Raw genomic sequence first — 12,899 nt, forward strand, 5'->3', positions numbered from 1 at the left:
TCTTTTAATTTCATGGCTGCAGTCACCATCTGCAGTGATTTTGGAGCCCAAAAAAATAAAGTCTGACACTGTTTCCCCATCTATTACCCATGAAGTGATGGGACCAGATGCCATGATCTTCGTTTTCTGAATGTTGAGCTTTAAGCCAACTTTTTCACTCTCCACTTTCACTTTCATCAAGAGGCTTTTTAGTTCCTCTTCACTTTCTGCCATAAGGGTGGTGTCATCTGCATATCTGAGGTTATTGATATTTCTCCCGGCAAGGATTCATTCAGGGGAACTCAATTATTTAGTTTTTTTCACATTAGTACATGACAAAAGTTTCTTGCCTGTGTTTTCCTAATGTCCGATTAATGGTAGAAACTCACTACTTGTTAAATAAATACTTGAAACAATGAACACACACACGAAAAAGCAAATAATGTCATAGCTCAGAGAAAAAGTAGCATGCCACTGAAGGAATCACGGTCTCTTCCTAAAGGTGGGCATTCAACAAACACTGATGGAGTGCTTGCTACATGCTAGGTGCTATGCCTTTTGTCCTTTGAGATCAAAAAATAAAAACCAAAAATGCACAAGATTTTCTGCCAGCATTCATAGAAAATTACACAAACACGCACACACATACAAATTGTCTAGATAACAAAGAACCTAAATTTGAAAATAACAGTTAAAAATACGTGAAAGTTTATACATCGTGATAAAACGTCCAGTTATAAAACATGTAAATAAGTCCTGGGGATGTAATTCAAGGCGTGGTGATCAGGGTCAATAATACTGCATGGTATACTTGATAGTTGCTATAAGAGTAGGTCTTAAAAGTTTTCATTACAAGAAACAAAACCTTGTAATTATATGCAGTGATGAATGTTAACTAGACCTACTGTGGTGATCATTTCACAATATATAAAGTATTGAATCACTACTTACAGGTCCACCTAAAACTAACATTATGTTATATGCCACTTACATCACAATTTAAAAAATACAAAAAAGAGAAGACCAAAAAAACCTGTACTCAGGCCATGAAGTGTTGGAGAATGAAAAAAAGAGACAATACCAAAAGCTTAACGTATGCTCTTGAAATGCAATAATGGACATAAACTAAAGGAGATTGATGAAAAGACAAATTCTAGAGCCAGTTGGCTGCAGGGGACTGTTTTGTTTTTATAAAGGTGCTCTCTGCATTTATGATTGTTTTATTTGTGCCTATTTACAAAAATGCAATTGGTGGAAGAAAAAAAAAATTGAAAAAGATCTGATATTCTGTCTTCCTAACAATAAAACTTCAGGAAGTTTGGGATTTAGAAGGATGACACTTCTGTAGGCTGAATGAAAAAGTGAGAAAGTGCTACCCTTTTTTCCTGCATCTTTGGGTCAGAAGCAAGACCCTCAGCCCTGTTTTACCTGAGAAGGAAGGAGACGGTCATAGGCTGACACCCCAGGCAGGGATGCATGGGCTCACTGCCTAACACGGGGCGTATCTCAGGAGCAGAACCTGCAGGAATGGCCGCTCCCTGGCCTGGCTGGGAGGGGTCCTGGTAAAGTTGCCAAGAAAGGGATATTCTTCTTCCTTAGAGCAGGACTTGCCCATGGGTTTCACACCAACTCTCTGTTCCAGCCGAAGCCACTTAAGAACTGTAAGCACCAAGTGACTCCAGGAATCCAGACTCTTCCTGGGCCTGACTGGAGACTTTCCTGACCAATGAACAAGGCGGCATGCCTTACTCACTGAGACCTCTGCACTCCTGTACTCCAGAGGTCCAATCTTCAATCCTTAATTAGCATAACCCCATGAGCATCTTTCTAGCATTTACAAACCCCGGTCAGTCCCCCCCTCAGCCAAGTGTCCACGTGTTTCTTCACTGTGGTATCCTCGCCTGGAAAGTTCATCTCCCAGGTTGGTCTGTTAGCTCTGATGCTGTTTATTTCCTATTTCAGTTCAGTGGCTGCCTCTGTGATCCTACAGAAGAGAGGGCTTGCTTAGGGCCAAGAAGTGGGAGGAACAGGCTCCACTTTAGACCTGACCTACTACAGAATCTCTTCAAGAAGGAAAACTGGGGAGGAAGAGGGGACCACAAAATGAATGGCTTCTATGGTGGTTATTGTATGACCAGAAAAGCCTCATGTAGATAGAAGATGCTGCTAGAGTTGATGCAGAAGGTAAGTTTCCTTCCTGTTAAGCAACTTTTGATTTGTACACTTCTGGGTAAATAAAGATCCACAGAAGGAAATGGGTCTGCTCTCTCCTGCACCTTTTGTTCCTGAGCCCTATGATGTTCAACCCAGCTGTAGAGAAGAATCACCTAGGAGCATTCCTACACTGGGTATGGCCCAGGCCTCACCTCTAGAAAGTCTGCCCTAGTTGCCTATGACAGGGCTGGGTGTCTGTAGGCTGTCAGTGTTCCCAGGAGTTCCAAGGTCCAGCCAGGACTGAGACTGCTGCTAAAGGAAATGGATTACGGTGGCTGAAATCTATAGTGGCTGAAATCAAAACCCTGTTATATGTGGGAAAGGTGATCAAACTTTTATTGAGAATGAGTGTCTTTAGACAACTGCTACCTGATAAGGCAGGGTAAGATTAGGGGCTGGGGCTTCCTAAGTGGCGCTAGTGGTAAAGACCCCACATGCCAATGCAGGAGACACAGGTTTGAGCCCTGAATCGGGAAGATCCCATGGAGAAGGGAAAGGCAACCCACTCCAGTATTCTTGCCTGGAGAATTCCCATGGACAGAGGAGACTGGAGGGCTACAGTCCACAGGGTTGCAAAGAGTTGGACACAACTGAAGCAACTAAATAACAACAACAAAGATTAGGGGCTAAATGTTTCTTAAGAGTAAGATACATGCCACGAACATTTTAAACCATGCAACTAACAATGGCAGAACATGGTCTCAGCTTTTGTTTTTAGAAAGATTTTTTTTTAGCCCATTATCTCATAACAAGCTCAGGAGCCATGTGACAAGGCAAGTGAATGAAGAAACTGAGCTCCGAAATGGTTAAGAGACCCACCCAGGGGTGAACTTTTTAAGAGACTCCAAAATCCAGGTTGATGCAAATTCATCCCAAAGTCTCCAGGAAACCTTTGCTGGTTCATGCCCATGAGATCTGAAGATGAACAGGAAACCCAAAAGGATCATGTAAAATATGTTCTGCTTTGATACTACAAATAGGACCTGAGAACTTATCTGAGGCTGATGAAGCAACTACTATGACCCAGACCAAAGAATGATCCTCCTCTATGTGCTGGGAAAGCTTAGCCCTTCCACAGGGCATGTTTTGGAAGGGTGTGGGAGTAGGGAGTGAGGCAGGGGCACTCAGCCCAACAACAGCTGAGCACAGAGTCCAGCCCAGGGCAGCCCAGCTCCACTGGAGCTTGGGTTTTGAAGCTCATTTGTAAAGGAAATGGGTGGGCTGAAATGCCCAAGCCAACATGATTCCCATGCCCTCATTTTCAATTTTCTCTAGCAGGAAACATCCTCACAGTACAGCTAGATCCATACTCATGAAATAGGTTAGAGACTCCTTTTTGACTCCTGGCTCAAGCCAATTTCTGAGACTGAGGGACTCCCTGAAGAGATGGGGACACACAGCCCTCTTCTGTACTGACAAATTGATTCACAAAGTAGAAAACCATCTTTGGATAGAAGTCTTAACTGCAATCAGGCTTCTGTTTATGACAGTAACCTAAGAAGTCCTTTCTCAAGGAGATACCAATGCATAAAATAGTTGTATTTACAGAAGTTAAATAAACCTCTTCTGAGAGGTCATAAAACCTTACAGGAAATGGGGAGCCTCTACTGCATGAAAACTCTTAGCATAACTGTTTGTAGAAACATTAATGCAAACACTCTTTCCTGTCTGCTTGTAAGAAACTGAAGTCGCTCAGTTGTGGACTGTAGCCCACCAGGCTCCTCTGGCCATGGGATTTTTCCAAGCAAGAGTACTGGAGTGGGCTGCCATTTCCTTCTCCAGGTGATCTTCCCAGACCCAGGGATCGAACCTGGGTCTCCCACATTGCAGGCAGACGCTTTACTGTCTGAGCCACCAGGGAAGCCCTGCTTATAAGAAAGAAAATTTATCAATTGGGTTTATACAGCCAGTGCCTATGAAGTTGATTTATACTGAGAATCTAGCAAAGTCGGTCAAATTTAAAAATATCTCTTAGAGAATATGTATCTAAAAGTGAATACATTTAGCCATTTTAAAAAGAAAAATGGGCAAGGGGCATGGGATTAGGAGATACAAAGTACTATGTATAAAATTGATAAGCAGTAGGATATATTGTGTAGTCCAGGGAAATAATAGCCATTGTTTTGTAATAACTGTAAATGGAGTATAAGCTATAAAAATACTGAATCCTGGGATGACCCTGAGAGATGGGACAGGGAGGGAGGTGGGAGGGAGGGTCAGGATGGGGAACACATCTACACCCATGGCTGATTCGTGTGAATATATTGCAAAACCACCACAATATTGTAAAGTAATTAGCCTCCAATTAACATAAAAAGAAAAAATACTGAATCACTATGTTGAACATCTGAAAACGGGCTTCCCTGGTGGCTCGGTGGTAAAGAATCTGCCTGCCAATGCAGGAGACAAAAGACTTGGGTTCGATCCCTGGGTTGGGAAGATCCCCTGGAGGAGGAAATGGCAACCCTCTCTGGTATTCTTGCTTGGGAAATCCCATTGACGAAGGAGCCTGGCAGGCTAGTCTAGAGGGTCATAAATTTAGTGATTTATGAACATGATTTAGTGACTAAACAACAACACCACCTGAAACTAATATAATATTGTAAGCCAACTTCAATTATTAAAAAGTACATAAAAGGTTAAAAAAAAAGTGGGCTGCACTCAGATATTAGGGGAATTTCTGAAAATGAGGGTGTTTGCCCATTGGAGTTATGAGCTAGGGCTCCAGGTACATACTTTAGATCTCAAGGGTATTCTGCCGTACCCCCTCCCCCACGTTCCTCTCAGGAAATTCTGGTTGGTAAAGCCCTTGATGAGAAGCCTGTCCATCTTCTTCCAACTCAGATTTGGCCAGGGGGTGGCTCAGGACTCAGACGGGCAAGTCCAGAGATGCATCCAGATCCTTAAAGACCCACACTGATAAGCACGCCATGGAGGTGCAGAGAAGAGAAAGGAAAGGAGAAGGGAAGGCTGGAGCGGGAGATCCCACGGGTCAGCACAACTTCTAAACCCACATGAGTCACTTTCCCTTTCTGCCACTGCAGGAAATTAAATCCGTCTGTCGCCTCCACTTAGGTCAACCGAGCGCTCACCCACAACCTCAGAGAGCCAAGGAATTCTCCACGAAGAGGGCATTTCTCTCCCCATCCCGTGAACTAACAGGCACGTCACTGTCCTTCAGTGTGCCCTCTGTAGACAGCCTGACACTGGACTAAGGTTTTAGCAGATGTGTCCTACAGTACATAAAGAATAGGTATTTTGTTGCTATGTCCCTCTGGCCTCCGTAATTCTTGGCTCGTTTCCAAAAAGACTACAGAAGTCATCCTGGCCCCTGAAGTTTCGAAATCCCAGTCCACCGGGCCCTGTACAACAGGGAGGCTGAGCTGTCCCCTGGGACCATCTGGCAGCCAGCAGATGCCCCCTCCAGCTTTGCAGTCATCTCTGCTTCCACTGAGGAGGGTGAGCAGGGGAGGGTCTGCAGCAGGGTTTATTATTTTTTTTTTATTTTTTTTTAGTATTTATTTTTTTTTTCTTTCTTTTTTTTTTTTTAATTTTATGCAGCAGGGTTTAGATTTGATTCTGAGGGAAAATCAGGAAGGTAAATAAATCATGGGAAAGAATGTGAACAGCATCTGAGTGGGAGCTGCCACTAGTGACCTCTGAAAATCACACGTGGCTGTCCTGAGCACTAGCAAATGGATTTCCAAAAACCCCAAGCCTGACACCAAATTCGTCTGACAACTCTCCACATGTACCTCAGGGTTAAAAGTAGAAATTCCTGGCCCTCTCACTAGCAATGGAAAGACACTAGTCTTTCTTATAGAATTCTACGCTTTTCTTTTACAAGTTTAAATATAGGTCTGCTTTATCCTTTACATTCAGACTAAGAGCATCACTTTATACAGGAGCCCAACCCTAACGAGCTGACTCTTCCTTCAATCTCGCCACAGCCCACCCATCATTCCAGGTTAGGTAGCCTCCCCTCCTGCACTCAAAACCTCCTTCTAAGGACTATTATGATCCTTCCAACACTCAGTTTTAATGACCTAGACTGTGAGCTCCTTGTTAGGGGGAGGAAGTCAGTGTAACTCATTTTGAATATCAACAACCCAGTACAGTGACTAGTAAGCAATAGAGGATGGATCAAATGTTGTTGAATGAATAAACGAAGTCTTTTGATTTTTTTAGAAAGGTTACAATTCTACAAGTGGCTAACAATCAAACGAATGCACGTGGCATTTTGTTCTACAGATGATGATCTTAGAGATTTAAGAAACAGACAATAAAATTTTGAGCTAGAATTTGAAAAGGAGCATAAACATGGTGTCTTTTTTTTTCCCCTAGACCAAGGAGATGTGATTAATAATTAATCTTTTTTTAATGGCTGGGAAGAATTTCATGATTTCAAGACCTGCTGATGGTGTTACAATGAATATCGATCTGGCCCAAATGAGCGTGTTTCCAGGATAACAGCAGTTCTCAATCATGTCAAATTACAGTAGTTATCTCACCGGGTGTCAGTTTTCCTGGGAAGGTAATTGAAATTGAAAAACTATATCCTTAGGTCAAGGCTTGACTTTTCTTTGGTTTCATGTAATTTGTCAGACCAAAAAGGAGAGAAGGAAAACAAAAACCAGAAGATCCTGGAAAATAACACAATGTCTAGATTCTGGAGAGAAGTCAGAGCTCATGGCGTGAGTTCTGACCCTCGAGCCTCAAAACTGGGAGGATGGGTAGGGGTACTAAGGGAGGGTACCTGCGGTTCATCCGGGGTGTGCACGAGTAAAACGTGGCAAAATAGGAAGGGGGAGGCACTGGCGGCACGAAGTCATCAGGGTCTGGGACACGTCTGTGTTCCTCCACTTCTTCCGCAGGAATCTGGGATTCATCCTAATCAAACAACATCTGTTAGTCAACAGCCTTCGCTACAAAGGCTCAGGGAGAAAGGCCACAGATGACACAAAAAGATCTGAGGGTGGGCTCAGCGGCGTCACCGATAGGCTGCCACCTTGTATGGACTTACGATGCAGGATCTTCTGGCTGCAAAGATCTGGAGGTATCGAAGGGCGGCTGCCACCAAGCAGACGGTGGTGGTCAGGGCATTCAAGGCACACAGGGTGAAAAGGACTTTCTGGAACCAGGAAACAATGATGCATCTGAGTATCTCAGAACTGATGACCAGAATGCAACTTTAAAACTTTCAAAGATTAATAACAACATTATCCTAGGAGGCTGATACTAATGTGAAAATGCATGTTAAAGGACTTACACAGTGTTTGGCTCATGCTAGGTGCCCAACAAACGCTGGCTGTTAATAAGACTGTCACATAACAGTGTGTACTTCTTAATTTTAAACCCCTATCTTAGAAGCTTCTTGTCCCGGGTAGACATGATATTACCATATTTCTTTTTGCATCAGAATCCTGTCTGGAAACGTCTCTTCCCGGAAGGTACTGAATTTTCCTTCTAAAGTTGGTGTCTCCAGTGACAGAGTCCCAACCTCCATGCTCCCGCAGCCTCCCACCAGGACAACATGCTCCTTCATTGGTGGCCACAGATTCTATTTCAGGCACCAGTGGCAGAGCTGCCCCAGGGAACCAACTAGGATAACACAGGGAGCAGGCCAGCCCGAGTGTAAACAGGGCTTGTCTCCTCTAAACACATGCCTCAAAATAGCAGCAAAGCCAATTCTGTTGCTACAGTCCTGGCTTCTTAGTGGGGCTTTCCCCAAGCAAAGTCCTGGCTCAGAAAGTTTGGGGGTGACTCAGTTACCAAAAATCCAGAAGCCAAAGAAAGAAGGCCATTTTTACAGCCTCCATAAACTCCGAGAGCTGGCAGCTTCTCTCTCTTTGCTTAGAGATTCCTCTTCTCCATGAAAAATAAACCCAAAACTAAGATTTAAAGGAAGCCATCAGGGAGGGACCATCCAAAAACTAGTATCTCAGGGTTTACCAACTGATCTTGTCACTCACTGGACTAACAGACCTTAAGTCAGGACATTATTTTTATCCATTTCTCCAGTATTTTTTTCAGCTGGTTTCATTTGTTTTTCATATCTTTGGCTTAGTATAGTTGCAGCCTATTAAACAAGAGGTAGTGTCTTGAATTTCTCCTTCATTTTTTGGCCAATACATCTCCTTAGCCTAAGCGTCTTACAACAGCAACACTCAGTAGCCCACAAGATTCATTTAGGTCAACAAAGGAGCATCAGAACAGTGACAAATGGGCATGCACTTCAGAGGTTCTGCTAAAACTATGTCATGTATGTGTAGCCACATCGTGGGATGTATGTGTATGTGTAAATTTATACACATACACATAGACGTGTGTATGTATTTAGGCTCCTTTACCTTTTTTACTAACTTATAATTCTGAACACAAATAAGCCATCTATTCATAACTTAAGAGGCAACAATAAACAACCTGTGGTCCCTTTTGCTCTCAATTCTGTCTCTGGGTCACTGATAAGGAGTCATTCATATCTGCTTTTAGCAGCATTATTTGAAGGAGGTAACAGAATAGGGATATTTCAGGGAGCTTTGCCTTCCTCGGGGTCTCCGTGGTGTGTTTACTGGCTAGGAGTGGAATCCATTCCAGATACCTTGAGGAGAAGGTGAACAGCACTACAAGGCTGAACCGGGAAGAGTTTCAAGGCATTTTCTTTGTCTGTGCATTTGGCTGGTTGAAATTCTTCACAACAGAAGCAAATCTTGCCTTCACCTAAGTCCACCTTAAGGGGAAAAGGCAGAAGAGTAATTTAAGTATTAAGTAAAAATACACGGGCCACACCATGGAGCAGCAATATCACAGAATGAGTTATGGCTGGGTTCAGGGTCAAGCAATATCTATAGCAGTCAGGATAGGTTAGGCATGTTGTGGTTAAGAACCAGCCCCCAAATTTCAGTGGCTTCATCAACCAAGGTTATTTCTTGACTGTGCTATATGTCCATCGCAGGTCAGCAGAGGGCTCTGCGCTTCATATTGCTGTGGGGTCCAAGGATGATGGAGCATCCACTATCTGAGGACTGAGGATCGCTATGCTAGAGACATGAAGAGCACCTGATGAATTGTACACTGGCATTTATTGAAGCAGGGTTACAAGGCAAAAGGCAAGATTCTCAGTGAAATTTGAATTCAGGTAAACAGATCATTCCTTAGAGTCAGTACGTCCCAAATATTGCACAAGTTAAGTTTACAGTAAAAAAAAAAAAAAAAAAAACTATTAGCTGTTTATTTGAAATTCAAATTTAGTTGGGTGCCTTTAGATTTGCTACTTCTGGTCAGCCTACCTTAAATCTTCTTCTTAGGAAATGACACTCATTGCATGAACTCAGTTTCATTTCCAAAACAAATCACATGGTCCCACTTATCCAAGAGGGCAAGGAAGTTCAGTCTACTGTGTGCCTGGGATGAGCTCAGGGTCTGTGTGGTGAACAGTAGCCCTAAACCACGTAGGCTTAAATAGATCTCTTAGTTCACGTCTTTAATATGTTCACAGATTCTTGCACAAGTTGTGTGATATCTGAAGTGATAACATCACTGATGAGTAATCTCATATATTTTTAGTGAGATGCTTTGCAAACTTTTGGTCACTTTTCCAAGTTTCTATTGAGTCAGGTTGGGAACATACATATCAGCTGAACTGGGCTAATAAGACCCATAATTTGGGAACAGAGTTTCATTTTTACCTACTCTGCAGCTTGAGCTGTTAAAGTTGGCTATATCATTTTGGCTAAAAAGAAAGGCCACACCTCTTTCATACTTGTTAAAATACAGAGGCAGTTTTGACTTCACTAGCTGCAAAATTTTTCAGGCATCTTTAAGAATGACTGAATGTCTACAATGTTTTAACTCAGTTCAGTTGCTCAGTCATGTCCAGCTTTTTGCGACCCCATGGACTGCAGCACGCCAGGCTTTCCTGTCTATCACCAACTCCTGGAGCTTGTTCAAACTCATTTCCATTGAGTCGGTGATGCCATCCAACCATCTCATCCTCTGTCATCCCCTTCTCCTTCCACCATCAATCTTTCCCAGCATCAGGGTCTTTTCCAATGAGTCCATTCTTGGCATCAGGTGGTCAAAGTACTGGAGCTTCAGCTTCAGCATCAGTCCTTCCAATGAATATTCAGGACTGATTTCCTTTAGGATGGACGGGTTGGATCTCCTTGTAGTTCAAAGGACTCTCAAGAGTCTTCTCCAACACCACAGTTCAAAAGCATCAATTCTTTGGCACTCAGCTTTCTTTATAGTAAAATCATCACATCCATACATGCCTACTGGAAAAATCATAGCTTTGACTAGACAGACCTTTGTTGGCAAAGTAATGTCTCTGCTTTTTAGTTACTTAACAGAAAAAAAAAGTCTTTTTTCTAATTAAGATTCTTACTGTCTAATCCTAGTGGCAAATTTCATGGTATTTTCCAAATTAGGAGGAAATTCGTGCTGTGTGCTAAGTCACATCAGCTGTGTTTGACTCTTTGCAACGCCATGGACTATAGCCTGCCAGGCTCCACTGCCCTTGGGATTCTTCAGGCAAGTATACTGGAGTGGGTTGCCATGCCCTCCTCCAGGATATATTCCCCACCCAGGGACAGAACCAGTTTCTCTTACATCTCCTGCACTGGCAGGCAGGCTCTTCACCACTAGTACCACTTGGGAAGCCCAAGGAGGAAACTTATTTCCGTCTAATGCAAGTTGACTAGGAAGCCAAGGGGAGAACTTTGTACCGCTGGATTACACATTTTTTGGTTTGGGTTTGTTCTTCTTTTGAGCTGAAATCTATGTACACACACAGAATTTACATACACAAATCATAAGCGCACCATTCAAGGAACTCTGAGTCATGCATATACCTTCGTAACCCAAATACTTAATAACATACAGAAGATCCTATCATCACAGAAAATCCTTCATGTCCCTTCCCCACTGATCCATGCCCACACCCTCCTAAAGGCAATCACTGCTTGGATATTTTTTATACATAGATTAGTTTTGTCTTGGGAACTTGCCTGGTGGTCCAGTGGTTAAGACTGCACACTTTCACGACAGGCGGTGTGGGTTCAATCCCCGGTCGGGGAACCAAATCCCCACATGCCGCAAGGTGCAGCAAAGAGAGAGAGAGAGTAGCCTTGCCTCTTCTAGAACTCCATGGGTCCTAGAACACTTTTTATTCCTTGTCCTTAAATCATATTGAAAGGGACGCCTTACTGTATTAAACACTGATGCTGATTTTGATATGACTTTTGCCTCTGATAAAAAAAATTACAACTAGAGTCACCTCCATGGACTCCAAAATGTATCAGTTCGCAGACACTTGGTTTCTGTCTTTTCCTGGTTTATCCACAGAGATCATTACCTCAGCAATGTCCCCACACCTAGATCCACAACTCCACACACAAAGGCACAAAGCTGTTTGTATTTGAATTCTTCTTTCATTGTCTCACATTTTTGAAGGTATATCCTGCTGTTAATATCTGTAAGACAGTCTTCCTTCTAAAGGAAAATTACTGTGGCCATTCACACAGGATTTCCCTAGGCAGGTGGGAACTATTCTTTCCCCTCAGGGATGGCTGACTTTCCCTTGGCCCTCTTCCACAGTTAATAATATCCTTACACCAGGCTAAATTCAGAAGGTAATGGGCTTCCTCCTTGAAAGTCTCTGGCTGAGAACTTCCTGTTTTAATACTAACAGCATTATTTAGTATAACAAAGCAGCAGCTAATAGAGATTATTCATTCTTCTCACATCTCCATTCTGTTCATGTACAAAAGACCCTCCCTCCCCAAGCAGGAACCAAACTCATGTTTTTCAATGGGTCACAATGCAATTTCCATTAATTATAGCTGTGTAAGCCTCAAGATCGCTGAGCAAGGCTTTCTTATATCTTCTTGCTATTCTTTGGAACTCTTCATTCAGATGCTTATATCTTTCCTTTTCTCCTTCGCTTCTCTCCTTTTCACAGCTATTTGTAAGGCCTCCTCAGACAGCCATTTTGCTTTTTTATATTTGTTTTCCATGGGAATGGTCTTGATCCCTGTCTCCTGTACAATGTCATGAACCTCCATTCGTAGTTCATCAGGCACTCTATCTATCAGATCTAGTCCCTCAAATCTATTTCTCACTTCCACTATATAATCATAAGGGATTTGATTTAGGTCATACCTGAATGGTCTAGTGGTTTTCCCTACTTTCTTCAATTTCAGTCTGAATTTGGCAATAAGGAGTTCATGATCTGAGCCACAGTCAGCTCCCAGTCTTGTTTTTGCTGACTGTATAGAGCTTCTCCATCTTTGGCTGCAAAGAATATAATCAATCTGATTTCGGTGTTGACCATCTGGTGATGTCCATGTGTAGAGTCTTCTCTTGTTGTTGGAAGAGGGTGTTTGCTATGACCAGTGCATTTTCTTGGCAAAACTCTATTAGTCTTTGCCCTGCTTCATTCCACAGAATGGGAAAGACTAGAGATCTCTTCAAGAAAATTAGAGATACCAAAGGAACATTTCATGCAAAGATGGGCTTGATAAAGGACGGAAATGCTATGGGCCTAACAGAAGCAGAAGATATTAAGAAGAGGTGGCAAGAATACACAGAAGAACTGTACAAAAAAGATCTTCACAACCAAGATAGTCATGATGGTGTGATCACTCCCCTAGAGCCAGACATCCTGGAATGTGAAGTCAAGTGGGCCTTAGAAAGCATCACTACAA

General features: G+C 42.8%; 1 protein-coding gene across 1 annotated transcript in view; it reads right to left on the reverse strand.

The window, feature by feature from the left end:
• FAM189A2 (family with sequence similarity 189, member A2) overlaps nt 1-12,899 on the reverse strand; it is a gene marked incomplete at its 5' end in the record, with an annotated part of 78,193 nt that overhangs the window by 11,921 nt on the left and 53,373 nt on the right. Inside the window, 3 exons of the mRNA XM_010860730.1 lie at nt 6,950-7,083; nt 7,217-7,324; nt 8,795-8,923. Coding sequence (XP_010859032.1) covers nt 6,950-7,083; nt 7,217-7,324; nt 8,795-8,923 — 371 coding nt within the window. The remainder of the gene's footprint in view (nt 1-6,949; nt 7,084-7,216; nt 7,325-8,794; nt 8,924-12,899) is intronic.

The sequence above is a fragment of the Bison bison genome, unplaced genomic scaffold (assembly GCF_000754665.1).
Source record: "Bison bison bison isolate TAMUID 2011002044 unplaced genomic scaffold, Bison_UMD1.0 scf7180017864469, whole genome shotgun sequence".
Classification (NCBI taxonomy): domain Eukaryota; kingdom Metazoa; phylum Chordata; class Mammalia; order Artiodactyla; family Bovidae; genus Bison; species Bison bison.